Consider the following 14,502-nt stretch of genomic DNA (forward strand, 5'->3'; position numbering starts at 1 on the left):
GTTATTATTGTAATATAACAAATGTTGCAAATAAACCATATTTTTTATTAGTCAATCAAATATTTAAAAACAACAATTATATTACCTGACTCAAAAAACTCCTTCATTTACGATTTACCTACTTATGTTCAAAGAAATAAATGGTGACAAAATTCATAAAGATAGATTTAAAATACTACTCGGTAAATACGACAAATTTTCCTTTGTTTTTTGACTTTTACACCCATCTACTGCACAATAATTTCGTGGTTTCGGCATTTCGAAGCGTAGGCGCGGGAAACGCGCGGTGCGAGCGCTCAGGCGGGCGTTCGGCGGCCCTCTGTCGGTTGAATCGTCGACGATACGCCGAGCGGTAGGCATATAGCGCGTGGCCTTTAGCGAGTGAAGGAGGCCTGGCTGAAGTGCTCATGAATACAACATCGCACCGCACCAAATTCTACTTAAGAAACAGAAAAGCATACAGCCACATACGGGTCGTCAGAGAACTAGATAACGAACTTTAAAATATATCTTCGCTTGACTCCAGAATTATTCCAGGCCCTCTTATAGTATAGTTCAAGTTTGAACTTGAAAATGAAAGCTGTCACACTTACATACGAATTTACAAGTGCGACAGAGAGGCAATACGTCGAACGTGGTTTGCAGTAGCCCCGCTGTCAAACGGTGCGACGACGCAGCTTACACGCTAGGGAAATTGGTGCGGTGCATACCATCTAAGGGACTGTCTCATTTCATACATAGACAAAGAGAATCATACTGTATCTGTCTTACTGGCACCCAAAAGAAAGGGATGAGTATTGTTATGTGTGAATGTCACGCCCTCGCCAGACAAAGAATGAAGGACTTTGGAACAGGCTACCTGGTACCAAAGGAATTCAAAAAGCTACCCATAAGGTCCATCATCCGGCATATGGAGATGGTGGGGAAGGCTCTTGAGTAGCGGACGGATCTTTCCTAGGGGGTAACTGCACAAAAGATCCCTATGGGTCGAAGTGTATCCGTAAGGGCCCCCGAAACTATAAGATAAGATAAGATAAGATTGTTCTTATTTACTCAATTTACTGACAAATTAAGGTTAGCTACGCCGGTGTGCGTGCTGATGGGTGAGCGTAGGATCGCCACAATAAAAAAAGGACACATTTTATAAATCTTTGTTTCATAAAATAACAAACGACTCTGAGATAAATCTACCACAATCCGACACGGCCATCCTGCTTTTAACGCGTCCTCGTCAAATTATCTCAAGTCAACGTCGGTTTCTGTGTGTGTAGCAACTTGTTGTGTGTGTACAGCGCGGCAGAGTGCGCGAAAGTGGCCGGGCAGTGCGCACACGCGTGCGGCCGCTCGCCGGTGTGCGTACGAATGTGCGAGCGCAGAATCGCCATCGTCTGTAAACACATATGGAAAGAAAATTATAATAGAATGAAGTGATAGATAATACAAGGAATGTAGAGTTAGACCAAGATAAGTCTGCAACGATTGTTACAACTTCGTGCTGCACAAGATCATGGCCTCGACGGAAGACCATCGCTAGTATAACCAGCCTAGCACCATGCTGAGTAGGGACAATTTCGTGGCTTATATGTTAAGTTGTGTTACGTGTGGTTTTCTTCTTTTATTTTGCTACGAATAAACGCTCTCTATTCTATTCCATATGAATAGCACACGCAGTGCAAGTGTTATTTATACGTCATAATTTCATAGAGGTTTGAACTATATCTTATTGAGCGCAAACTATAAAAAAATGTTCCTCAAACATTACTGAGTGATGATATGTAGTGTTATTATTTTAAGATGCTAGAATAAATCAATGGCCAATGTTTGGCTTCAACAAAGAGTTAATTGATTGCAATAAAGAGGAAAGTAAGAAAAAAACATGCTGTATTTGACAGCAGATACAGATGGCGCTGTACTGTGCCACGTTTTGTGGTCACTGAATCGTCAAACGCGTTGAGTTGAAACAATGTACGTAACCGTATAGTGCCATCTCGTTTAGCTGTCAAATTAGAAATACTAAACTGTCTGACTTTGCACATCTAGTTTTTTTTTTTCATGATATAGTAGGCAAACGAGCAGACGGATCGCCTGATGGTAAGCGACATCCTGCCAACATCATGCCTGATGGTAAGAGTAAAAGCCGTAACAGACTACCACACCGCACCGCGACGTTGGTAGTCTATTACGTCTATTAGTACAAAAATCTTCAAATCTTGTGTTTAATTACTTCGCCGGAAACAGAAATGATATCCAATAAACCAAGGCACTATCAGCGGGCAAATATGTACCTACCTAGAGTATTAAATGGGATCATAACCAGCGGCCTATAGAAGTATTCAAGTATATATATTATACAATGTTGGCCTTTATAATGTATTTGTCAATTTTCTTTACTGGATTGTTCGTTTCTCGTTGCACCATCTTTTAGTGTTTCTGTTTGGCCCTATGGTTGACTGGTAGAGAATGCCTTTTGGCATTGTACATAATTGTATATCTTTGTGCAATAAAGTTTAAATAAATAATAGTACATTATGATATAAGTGTGCTAAGTTGGTCACCACACATGAGGCGATATTGTGCGCGCGAGCTGTAAGCGAGCGCGCAATAAGAAAGCCGATGTGTGTAATGACCAATGCACACGCGTTTCATAGGACGTTTTTCAACACACTTGCGAGAAAAAAAAAGAAACTTTCATATTAATCAAATTTTAATAGTTTTTACAGTTAGTATTGTGTGTTGCGTTGCATCTGTCATACTGCCGGCCGGCCCTCGCTCCGACCAATTAAAGAAGGCTCCCTTTCCATGCATATTATTAGCAATCAGTTAGCTTCTTAACTCAGTCGGATAATATAATGAAAAAGCTCGAGTGGAATAATACACTGAAAGAGCACGCGTGTTTAATATCTAGGATTATGAGCTAAAAATCAGTGGAATAAAAACGTCGTTTTGAGCAAGTGTGTTGAAATAGTTATTTACTATACAAGTGCAGAAAAGAGGAAATTCGAAACAAGTGGCGATAAATTAAAACACGACCGCAGGGAGTGTTTTAAATGGACACGAGTTGCGAATTACCTATTCGCACGTGTATCGTACAACGCTTTACAGTACATATGGCCCTTTAAACTTTCGACATATGCACGAAAAGTGCTCTATTACGCACTAGTGCGAGAAAGTAGCACCATATGTACTGTAATAGTTATTTACGATACAAGTGCGGAAAAGAGGAAATTCGAAACGAGTGGCGATAAATTAAAACACGACCGCAGGGAGTGTTTTAAATCGACACGAGTTGCGAATTACCTATTCGCACGTATATCGTACAACGTTTTACAGTATATATAGCCCTTTAAACTTTCGACATATGCACGAAAAGTGCTATTTGACGCACTAGTGCGAGAAAGTAGCACCATATGTACTGTAATAGTAGATTGTTAACCAAGGGATGAAAGGCACTCATTTCTGCCGAGGTATTTTGGCGCTCGAACGCAGTGAGAGCGCCAATAGTCCGAGGCTGAAATGATGCCTTTCACCCGAGTTAAACACTCTACTTTTCATTTCGAATACGAGGAAAGTAAAACGCATGTGTTTATTTAAAAACATGACTAAGTATACATTTTTATAGTATTTCTTGAGGGTACTTTTAATTAACAATTCAGACAAAAGTATCATTATTTATGGAATGGAGAGTCAAATATCAGAATGGAAATTGTATAACAAATCCATTTAAACTCAAATTTCAATTACGTATCGTAAAAAAATTAAAAAAATCGTACTTCGAACGTAAAATGCTCTAGTGCAGACACGTATCATTTTCTGCACACCTTTTAGAACAACAATGACCCTCTTTCAGAGCATGAGAAATGAAAATAATATTAATTGATACCAACCGTGAACCCGCGGCCGCAGTGGTCGCACATTTTATTCCGCGGCGGCCTCTTCTTCTCGTGAACGTAGTTTATATGGCGTCTCAACTTAGTGCCGCTCTTGAATGCCTGAACAAAACATCAACCCTGTAAGCACACCTAGTCATTTATTACAAGCTTTTATTTAACTTGCAGTATTTGTGCCATTTTCATCTAAAAGGGTACTTATTGTCGGTTGTCAATAAGGCGCTATTTCCATATAGCTTCAATTTGAAATCAACAAGCGACAATGTGGTACCTTTTGGTTGAAAACGTCACATTTGTATTGTATGTATGTTCGGGTCAAATCTTGTACTAAATCGAGCCGAAACTTCACATACATTATATGTATAGGTATATGTAAGATGCATGATAATGCAATATTATAATCCCATCGAATTGATCTGATGATACAATACGGGTGGCCATAGGAACTCTGTGATAAAACAACGAAACCTCTTTATGTTTGGGTTTGTTAGAACTGGAGTAGATTGTAGTGTTGTGGTGTGTCTCTTTATTGTACAAAAAGATATATTCAAAATAACTTAGGTACAATTATAGTTCGTTTTTTTAGCATTAGCAAGAAGGTAAGCGATCATGACGTGTCTTTTTTATTAAAAATCACTTTTGAAAAATAAGTCACAGCAAATATGTTACAAATTACAATTATAGATCATATACGATCTTTTCATTGTTTTGCTTTCATAAGTCTTCTTCTTCCTGCCCTTAATCCCAACTTCATTTGGGGTCGGGCCTTCTTGTGCGCTTGCGCCAGGCCAGTCTGTCCTGGGCAGTCTGTTTTGCTTTCATAAGTAATATAAACTATTTTTTTAAAGCGTTTTTCACCTTACCTTTTATCTAATGCTAATGCTAAAAAACGAACTATAGCGGTAGTACTATTAGTTATTCTGTGACTATAGTAAGAAGTACAAAGGCGAACTTGTCCCTTTGAGGGATCTCTTCCAGAATTGTCTCGATGAGTATAATAGTTGTCGTTTTAAAGAAAAGTATAAGTCAGCGATAAAAGCTTAAATCAAAAATGCAACTTTTGACAAGAAATTAATTATTCTACTGATAAAATTGGCTTGCCAGAGCATGTAATACACACCTTACTGCACTCATCGCACTTATGCTTGTTGTTTTTGAGGTGCACCCAATCGACATGTTCTTTCAGCTGGCCCTTCAATAAGAAGCGCGCTTCGCACACGCTACACACGAATCTACAACCAAAACAATACATTAGGATTTTTTTTTCGTAAAACCAATAGTATTTTACATGTCAAATTGGGTGAGTAACTAAGGGGGGAGGGGGGGGGGGGGGCAAAGCCCGTAGAGTGGCATACATTGTAGCTACCCTCCCCCCCCCTTGCGGCGCTCGGTGCAAAATATTTTATCTCTGACACCTAGAGACTTTTACATCTCTAAACAATTTTAGTACTTCTGTTGTTTGTATATTTTTTATTTTGTGTAATTTGACATTTAGACTGGATACATATCTAACAAAGTATCTAATATTTTATTGATTCCATATTTGTAATTGTTTTTGTAATTTTTGGTTAATTTTATTGCTTGTAAAAATTATGAATAAATGTTTGATGTAATAGTGACAAGTACAGCTGTACGAGTACTAACTTCTTATCATTCTCATTGGTATGTTTGCTGTGCGTGTTGAGATGGTGCTTCAGATTGTGTTCGGTGCGGAAGTGCGTGCGGCACGGCGCGCAGTAGGCCCCGCCGTGGGCCCCGTGCGCGGCCTCCATGTGCGACAGGAGGCCGGAGCGCTGCCGGTAGCTTTTGGAGCAGGCGTCGCAGGAGTACGTGCGATTGGAGACTTTATGGACCGTGCTGTAGAATGGCAATAAGTATAGCGAGCTTGAATTAATAACTACGAGTAAGTTATAACCAAAGAGAATTAAGAAGACGTAGTTTTAAGATCTCATCCACATGGAACCCAGTCATTAGTAAGTGTAAGCGAAACCAAATATCGAAAGTTGAAAAATCGAATATTGTGAGTGTTGTGTGTCGACCCGGTAACATCCCTAGTGCGCAAAACGTTCAAGTTAATAAACAAGACCAAGTGCGGGTAGTTCGAAAAACTCGCGCGCCTAGAAGATGTTGATGTCAACTTTAGCCAGTCTTCTCCGAGACCACGGGGACAACGCCGTCCTCGAAACGTCGGAGGTGGGTTTAATACTTATTTTTCGCGATTAAGTCCCGTCGTTGTAAATAATAAGAAGACGTAGTGCTCCTGCTCGCTCCATACATATCGGTTTTATTACCAAAAAGACTATTCATATCATCATATCATATCGTTTATTTTCATAATAGGATTTTACAATCTCTTTATGACGTCAAACAATTGTATTTACTTAAAAATTAAATATTAAATAACATTATCTATGTTACACTATGCACATACTTATTAACTTCAAGGGTTAATTAACGTCTTCTAAAAAGTCTGATATTTTATAATATCCATTTTTGCACAACTTTCGCTTAATGACCGATTTAAATTCATTTAATGGCAAACTTTGAATATCCAAAGGAATTTTATTGTAAAAACGAACACATTTTTTTCGTAGTCTACATCTAGCGTCAAGTAGCGGAACTATCAGTTCTGCTACTCGACACTAGATATCACATGTGTCGCTACTGACGAAAAGTGTATTGCTCAACAATTTATAACTAATATTATAAGCAGAAGGAGTTGAAAATAGAGTTCCGATTAATCCTGTTATAATATTAGCTGAAAATCGTTGAGCATTAGACTTTCCGTTTGCCGCGATAGAGACATTCTGAGAGATAAAGGATACTTACTACATGTGCACTCTGAGGCCGGAATTGTTCACGAATTGTTTCCCACATTGGTCGCGGTTCACTCCCACATTGGTCGCAGTTCACTCTGTGCTAGTCGCGGTGGTAGCCCGCTATAAGATACTTACTACATGTGCACTTTGAGGCCGGAATTGTTCACGAATTGTTTCCCACATTGGTCGCAATTCACTCTGTGCTAGTCGCGGTGGTAGCCCACTATAAGATACTTACTACATGTGCACTTTGAGGCCGGAATTGTTCACGAATTGTTTCCCACATTGGTCGCAATTCACTCTGTGCTAGTCGCGGTGGTAGCCCACTATAAGATACTTACTACATGTGCACTTTGAGGCCGGAATTGTTTACGAAGTGTTTCCCACATTGATCGCAGTTCACTCCCACATTAGTCGCAATTCGCTCTGTGCTAGTCGCGGTGGTAGCCCGCTATAAGATACTTACACGGAGTAGAATGGAGATGGCAAGTGGGCGTTCCCGTCTATCCGACAGTTAGTAGCGACCGACTCACTTTATGCACAGACTATGCTCAGTTGTTGTGTAAACTTCATGCTCGAATGACACTCACGTCGTACGTACGCTCGTCTAACAAAAATTGATAATTAAATTTAAAATGCCGTATTGTGCAGTATTAAGCTGCAGAAATCACAGCGGTTTAAAAAATCTTTCACGTGGAGGTATTTCCTATCACCGGTGGTTATTTATTTAAATATAATCCAATAAATACGAAAAATCTGTTTATTTTGCATTATTTACGTATGTTCGTTAAGTAAATCTATATTTTATCAGTTAGAACTTAAGAGTTCACAATCCTTTGTCACTATTCTTTACGGTTATCTGGAATATTCGCTATCCTAAATGTCAAATAACTTCGCTACTCAGATGCTGCGCAATGTCGATATTTATATCGATAAAGTTAAAGTTACGATATTTCAAGTTTGATATTTGGTTCGGTAATAAATTATTATTTTAGACACGTTTCTAATTATTATTTGGGATAATCAATGTCTTAGTAAATATGGCAGCTCTGGTCATCAAGCACTATGTTAAGTCGGGGTTATTTTATGGCAACCTTTCAAACCTTCGTATTCCTTTACATACGTTTTTGTTTTTTACACCCATCATATTTTCATCGTTAATATAATTAGACTAGGTACTTAATGCACTTAAGCGTACAATGCATGCAATATGCCATGAATAAACGTTTTATATTTTCTATTTCTTTATTATTAATTATTGTAGGTTACCACAAGATGCCGATATTAAAAATAAATGGATCAATGCTACTGGGCAAGAAAATTAGTTTCCGCAAAAATCCATACATCTCATCTAGCGTCCACACGCCTAAAACTTAGTTACTAATTTAGTAATTATTAATGACATTCGGGCTCACTAAATTAATAAAAAGTGTTCCGTACCACGCAAACTAGCGTCAAATATTGGAATTTTGCCGCCCCCCTTCCTGATTTGATAGGTCACAATCTTACAATCAAATCAAGTGGGATCGATGAGCCAGTTTCATGTATGCTTTCACACCATACAATTAATTTGACAATTTAATCAGGTTGTCCCGTCTAGATTGCCCTTAAATGCTGCTACAAGTAAATATATTGTTAAAGACGAATACTTACCTATGTAAGTAATTGCAGATTTGTGATTACAAAATAACAGCAATACCGAGTTAATAGACCTTTAAAGAACTATGATTTTATCTGTTTGACTTTAAGATATATTTAATGTTCACATTAACAACCTAGTTGGTCAATTAATAAGAAACAAATTTCTAGTTAGATATTTGTTGTACTGTACTACATATTATTTTTCATACAATCACGATTATCACTACCTATATTATAATCATAAATAAAGTATCATCTAAATGTGTTAAAACATACGGTAATAAAATAAATACCTAACTGAACACACAAATATCGATAAAACACTCCGATTACACTGTCCCCTCCCTATATCGTCGAATGGAAAGAAGTTCCAACGGTTAGCTACTCGCAGGCGTGTAGAGATCTCGAAAACACCAGTGTAACGTGACCGTGAGATCCGTAACAAACCATGCGTAATTAGACCTTACTTATACTGGTTTTTTAGCTCTTTTCTCGCCTGTAATAAGTAAGTGATTTTAAAATTATATAAAATAACGCCATCTGGTGTTGAGTAGTTGTATTAGGTGAACGTTGAGCGAGCTTTTGTGAGATGAATGAGATAATGAAAGAGTCGTATGTCATATAGCTTTGACATTATATTTTAAACCGTCACTCATGTAGCCTACAGTTGATATTCGTTCGAGAAATGTCCACCGGTAATAACCTTTTGGTATGGAAAGTTGCTACGAATCAGAGCAATTTTGTAAGTGTGTGACATATTTTAACGTGGCTATGAATGTGTGAGTTTAGCGACACTGGTTTTCATACTAAATAGGAGTCATTTCACATCCACTAATTTATTAATTCGTGGATACTTACTACATGTGCACTTTGAGGCCGGAATTGTTGACTAAGTGTTTCCCACATTGATCGCACTTCACTCCCACATTGGTCGCAATTCGCTCTGTGCTAGTCGCGGTGGTAGCACACTATAAGATACTTACTACATGTGCACTTTGAGGCCGGAATTGTTTACGAAGTGTTTCCCACATTGATCGCACTTCACTAACACATTGGTCGCAATTCGCTCTGTGCTAGTCGCGGTGGTAGCCCGCTATAAGATACTTACTACATGTGTACTTTGAGGCCGGAATTGTTCACGAATTGTTTCCCACGTTGGTCGCAGTTCACTCCCACATTGGTCGCAGTTCACTCTGTGCTAGTCGCGGTGGTAGCCCGCTATAAGATACTTACTACATGTGCACTTTGAGGCCGGAATTGTTTACGAAGTGTTTCCCACATTGATCGCAGTTCACTCCCACATTGGTCGCAATTCGCTCTGTGCTAGTCGCGGTGGTTATAAGATACTTACTACATGTGCACTTTGAGGCCGGAATTGTTGACTAAGTGTTTCCCACATTGATCGCACTTCACTAACACATTGGTCGCAATTCGCTCTGTGCTAGTCGCGGTGGTAGCCCACTATAAGATACTTACTACATGTGTACTTTGAGGCCGGAATTGTTCACGAATTGTTTCCCACGTTGGTCGCAGTTCACTCCCACATTGGTCGCAGTTCACTCTGTGCTAGTCGCGGTGGTAGCCCGCTATAAGATACTTACTACATGTGCACTTTGAGGCCGGAATTGTTCACGAAGTGTTTCCCACATTGGTCGCAGTTCACTTTCTCCTTCTTGTGCGTGTCACGATGGTAACGCAAGCCGCGGTACGAACTGACAAACATACATAATAGTTTTATACATAGGCTAAAAAATCATTTTAAATACATACAGTACGCGCAAGTAGGTACGAGTCAAATGCACGCGTAACAGTAGAGAGGTCACATATTTTTTATACTATTCATAGCAATAGCAAACGTATTTAGTAGTTTTTGGACTTTACAAATAGTTTAAGAAAATAGATATATTGATGACAGGATTTTTTACTAACTAATGTACACTGTGATGCACACTGCCAATTTAAGGGTTAACAAAGGGATGAAAGGCACGAGTTTTAGAAGAATGGGTGCTTTTCACCCGTGTTGAACAATCTACTTTCATTTCGTATAAAAAGAAACTATAAGCTAGAGTTAGACCAAGAAAAGTCTGCAGAGATTTTGACAGCACAAGCAGTGTTATTTATACGTCATAATTTCATAGAAGTTTGACGTTTAAAATAACACCTGCACTGCATGTATCTACTGTCAAAATCTCTGAAGACTTTTCTTGGTTTGACTCTATTGTAGTAAAGAAAGAAGAGAGAGAGAGAGACAATTTCCCGCTCGCACATTGACATTGATTGCCGGCATCATGGGCGGGACAGCGATATAGTTAAGCGCCACGTTCGATAGAGATAGGAACAGGTGTGCGTAAACATGCGAAATACTTACGAAGTAATATGTCCACATTGCTCGCACTTATACTTAGTAGGTGAAGTCGCGTGAATCTTGTCATAGTGGGACTGCGCAGACATGACCGTACTGTATCGTGCCCCGCACTCGCCACAGTCCACCCTACGGTGCAGGGAATAAAGATCATTATACAAGTTTAGTAAAAGGCCCTCCACACTCATGCGCGAATCACGTAGCCGCGAATGTAAGTGTGGCGTCGATTTCGCAGATTGTTCACGCCTTGGCGCCTATAGTTTGTCAAAGGATTGTCTCATTTCAAACATAGACTTATCATTATCGGCCCGCGTCAAAAGAGGCACGAAGCGCGAACTAGCAAGATTTCACATTACACACTGTTTTGGCTCACCTGTAGCGAGATAAATATCAATTATATTATAAAATGCCTCCTATAGTGCCGATATTTTACGGTTTAACAACAAAACAAAATTGCAAAATAGCTACAGCGCGTATGACGCCGTAGATAAATGACAATTAAACTGGATCAGCTGATGCTTTGCTTTTCCGCCATCTTGGCGCCAACCAAACTGCGAAATCGCCGTGAAGTTTGCGAGTGTGGAGTCATACGCCAACGTCGCGATATGTTCTCTCCTTGAAGTCGCGCCGTGAGTCACGCACATAGTCTGGGTGCTTGTCATAGTGAGTGCAACATAACGTTCTGTAGCGCGCCCTCACGTCATAAGTACGATTCCCACCGAACGGGGGAAGTCGGAGCGCATTTCATGATTTCACATTTGGCTCCTCGCGGACGCGGACGGCTCCGGTCGGACTCCATCGCTTCTGCCATACATAATGTACCTATAGGCACATTAAAAATGCGCTACGGCCGGTGGGAATCGTACAATAGTCGATCCATCAGCTCAGGCAGCCCAGGCAATATGCCGCATTTCAATATCATATTTCACACAAACAGGAGCAAATTCCTGTAAAATTATTGATAATTTATATTTCGTGGTTGGCATAGTAAAAGTTGATCAATATGACCTTTATTTTCATCTCGCCAAATAAGGTAAGGGGTGAAAAAACACCCTGTATAAATCTATTTTGCTCACCTCCGATAGTGCCGTCTCATGTGTTCCTTGAAGGACGCTACAGAAATGAGCACCGATTTACATATCGAACATGTAAAACTTCCGCTTGTCTGCAAATAATTTTATTTAATTTATAAATTTCACGACACGCCTACGCCGCACCGCGCGGTGCAGCGGTGCCACACCGCTATGTGGGTTGTTCACCTTTGCTGAAAAAAATATGTACTGTCAGCTGCAGAGAAAAGGCACCCCCCCTGCATACAAAGTTCTGTAAATTGGTATGGACGTGGGGTACCTTTTCTCTGTACATATTTTTTTCAGCAAAGGTGAACAACCCACATAGCGGTGTGGCACCGCTGCACCGCGCGGTGCGGCGTAGGCACCCTGTGCTAAAGGGTAGTAAAAAATACCAAAACAAATTGTATTATACAAAATTAGTCACTAACATAGGTATTTACAATCAATTGATACAACGTGTGTAGGTATTTTTCAGGAATTTGTCTGGTAAATCACATTTTAAAGTTTGTGCCTATTCACCCCAGCCATCCCTATTCACCCCGGTTGACGGTACTTTTAAAATTTTGTGACCGTTTATAAAACGCTGACATGAAACGAATTTGATGAATGAAAGAATGCAATCAAATCAAGTTTGGGCTTGTTAGAGAAACGTCTTTTTGTAAAAAGAATTATCATTTCATATCATAAATTTTTTGCCTTAGTCTAATATTTAATTTCTTGTATTCACCTCAGTATGTCTCTTTTCCATATGCTCTTTTAAACTCGGCTCATGGTCAAACCCGACGATACAACTCTCACATTTATACAGCAATTTCAAATATTTATCCTTGGCCGCTTCTCTTCTCCTTTCTTCCCACATTTCTTCTTCATTTAACCTGACAAGTTTAATCTTTCCTTGATGCTTATGTACGAAGAACGGAGTATTAGGATCTTTCTCTTTTTCTTTAATCTCGGATAACGGAACATCATTTTCGGGGTCCGAATATCCTTGTTCAATTTCGATCTTAACTTCTGTTTTTATTTCCACATAGCTCCTTGGCTTGATGACCTCTTTTTCAAGGGGCTGTGAGTTCTGAGTATGGAATATTTCTATATCAGCTTGTGTGAGTTTAGAAAGTTTTGTGTTGTTCAGATTTAAGTTTTTAATCTGTAATAAGGCACAATAATGTTAAAGAAATATTTGATAGATATTCTATAAAAAGGGAGCTTTTGTCGATGGCGCTTACGCCATTATTAACGATGCTTCGATATAAATACAATGCCGCGCGACGCTGTGCGCCGTAAGCGCCATCGACAATAAGGTCCCTTTTCATAGAAAATGCCCCATATATGGCCAGGAAAATATTAGTCTTGCTACCCACCCATGTCTCTGGTAAACTGGTTGAAAACAGGTAGTCTGTGCGGAACGAGAAGAGTTGTGGAATGAATGGGGCCCAATACATTCCACAACGCTTCTGTTTCCGCACAGAATCTAGAAAAAACTGACAGAAATTTTTGATTCACACTTGAGCAATATTGAGTAAGTAAAGAGAATAAACACTTAATTCTAAATTTAAAACCTCAAGGTTGTTTTTATCCTGGCATAAACATAATAATTTTATTCATAAAACCAATTTACATGTCAAAAACTTAGAATTACAATACAGTTAAAATATAAATTGAGATAAAACTTAAAATTAATCTAAACAATAAATATACAATTAGGTGTAACAAAAATAAAAAATAAAAAAAAGTAAATCAAGATCGAAATTAGAAATTAATATCAAAAACAAAAGTCAATTCACATGTCACAAAAAAACTATATTAAAAGTTATATTAAAATCATAATAAAGAGTTTACTATTCAAGTAGGCACGTACAGGGCCGGATTTAGAGGTCTGGAGGCCCCGGGGCTACAAAGGAGTGGAGGCCCCCTGGCCCCAAATTATTTTTCGAAGTCTATTGTGGGGGCTCCTATTCTGTGGAGGCCGGGCCGTAGCCCCGGTTGCCCTCCCCTAAATCGGGCCCTGAGTAGGCATATTCATGCACTTATGAAAGTCAAAAAGAACTTGAAAGATAAAACATTACCTGTTTGTTAAGAGTTGAAAGACTATCCTCCACTTGTCTCTTGAACTGGTAAATATCCTTAAGTGTGCCATGGCATGCATAGCAGACAAAAGTTGCTGCATACTCTAACTGCAATAAAATATTGCAGTTTTCAAAACTTTACATTTAAAATTATATTTAACTGTGTTACATTCAAAATTTAATTGAAAATATAGTAAGCTATCAATGTGAAGTAGCCATCTTGAAATTGCGAGATACCAATTTACAACGACACTAGTATATTCAATCAAACACAACGAAAATGCAGCAGAATCTTTCGTAGAGCAATGGCATAATTTTACTCATAGCTAAAATAAGTTAATTAATAACTAAAACATGTTTCATTTACCTTAAATTCAAAGATACATTCAAAAAACTCTACGTGTTTACAATTTGTTAGTTTTACAAGCGGAACATTTATTGCCAAACAACAAATGCAGGTATTTAGTACTGTGGTCGATCTCGAGCATTTTTGTCCTCCGCCAAGCCCTGGCATATTTAAATGGGATATATCATCCATTTTTATTATTATTTTGTCTTAAAATATCAACGAGACAAGACAGACTACAGAGTACAGACTACAGAGAATCAACAACTTCAAGAATTCCATTACACGTGATAATTTTACAAAAAGTC

General features: G+C 38.8%; 1 protein-coding gene across 2 annotated transcripts; it reads right to left on the bottom strand.

Annotated features, from left to right (window-relative positions):
- Positions 1 to 1,162: 1,162 nt before the first annotated feature.
- On the bottom strand, positions 1,163 to 14,425 carry LOC134753367 (zinc finger protein 436-like). 2 transcript variants are annotated; one of them, XM_063689248.1, is made up of 10 exons: positions 14,216 to 14,425; positions 13,849 to 13,956; positions 12,510 to 12,929; positions 11,786 to 11,874; positions 10,716 to 10,838; positions 9,949 to 10,059; positions 5,532 to 5,744; positions 5,008 to 5,119; positions 3,885 to 3,989; positions 1,163 to 1,388 (listed from the first exon to the last, which is right to left on the bottom strand). In XM_063689248.1, exons 1-10 carry the CDS (start codon positions 14,384 to 14,386, stop codon positions 1,242 to 1,244), a joined length of 1,599 nt encoding a protein of 532 aa, XP_063545318.1. In that variant the 5' UTR covers positions 14,387 to 14,425; the 3' UTR covers positions 1,163 to 1,241. The 2 variants fall into 2 exon arrangements, with proteins under 2 accessions (XP_063545318.1, XP_063545319.1); XM_063689249.1 differs by lacking the exon at positions 1,163 to 1,388 and having other exon boundaries at positions 3,886 to 4,007.
- Between the last annotated feature and the right edge of the window lie 77 nt (positions 14,426 to 14,502).

This window comes from Cydia strobilella, chromosome 26, assembly GCF_947568885.1.
Source record: "Cydia strobilella chromosome 26, ilCydStro3.1, whole genome shotgun sequence".
NCBI classification, from domain to species: Eukaryota; Metazoa; Arthropoda; class Insecta; order Lepidoptera; family Tortricidae; genus Cydia; species Cydia strobilella.

Bases quoted from the DNA above. Each gene is read 5' to 3' on its own strand.
- LOC134753367 (XM_063689248.1), bottom strand. From the start codon at position 14,386: ATGGATGATATATCCCATTTAAATATGCCAGGGCTTGGCGGAGGACAA. The intron at 12,930-13,848 runs GTAATGTTTTAT...GCCTTATTACAG, and splicing joins TTTCAACTCTTAACAAACAG to ATTAAAAACTTAAATCTGAA. The intron at 3,990-5,007 runs GTGTGTATTACA...TGTTTTGTTCAG, and splicing joins AGTGCGATGAGTGCAGTAAG to GCATTCAAGAGCGGCACTAA.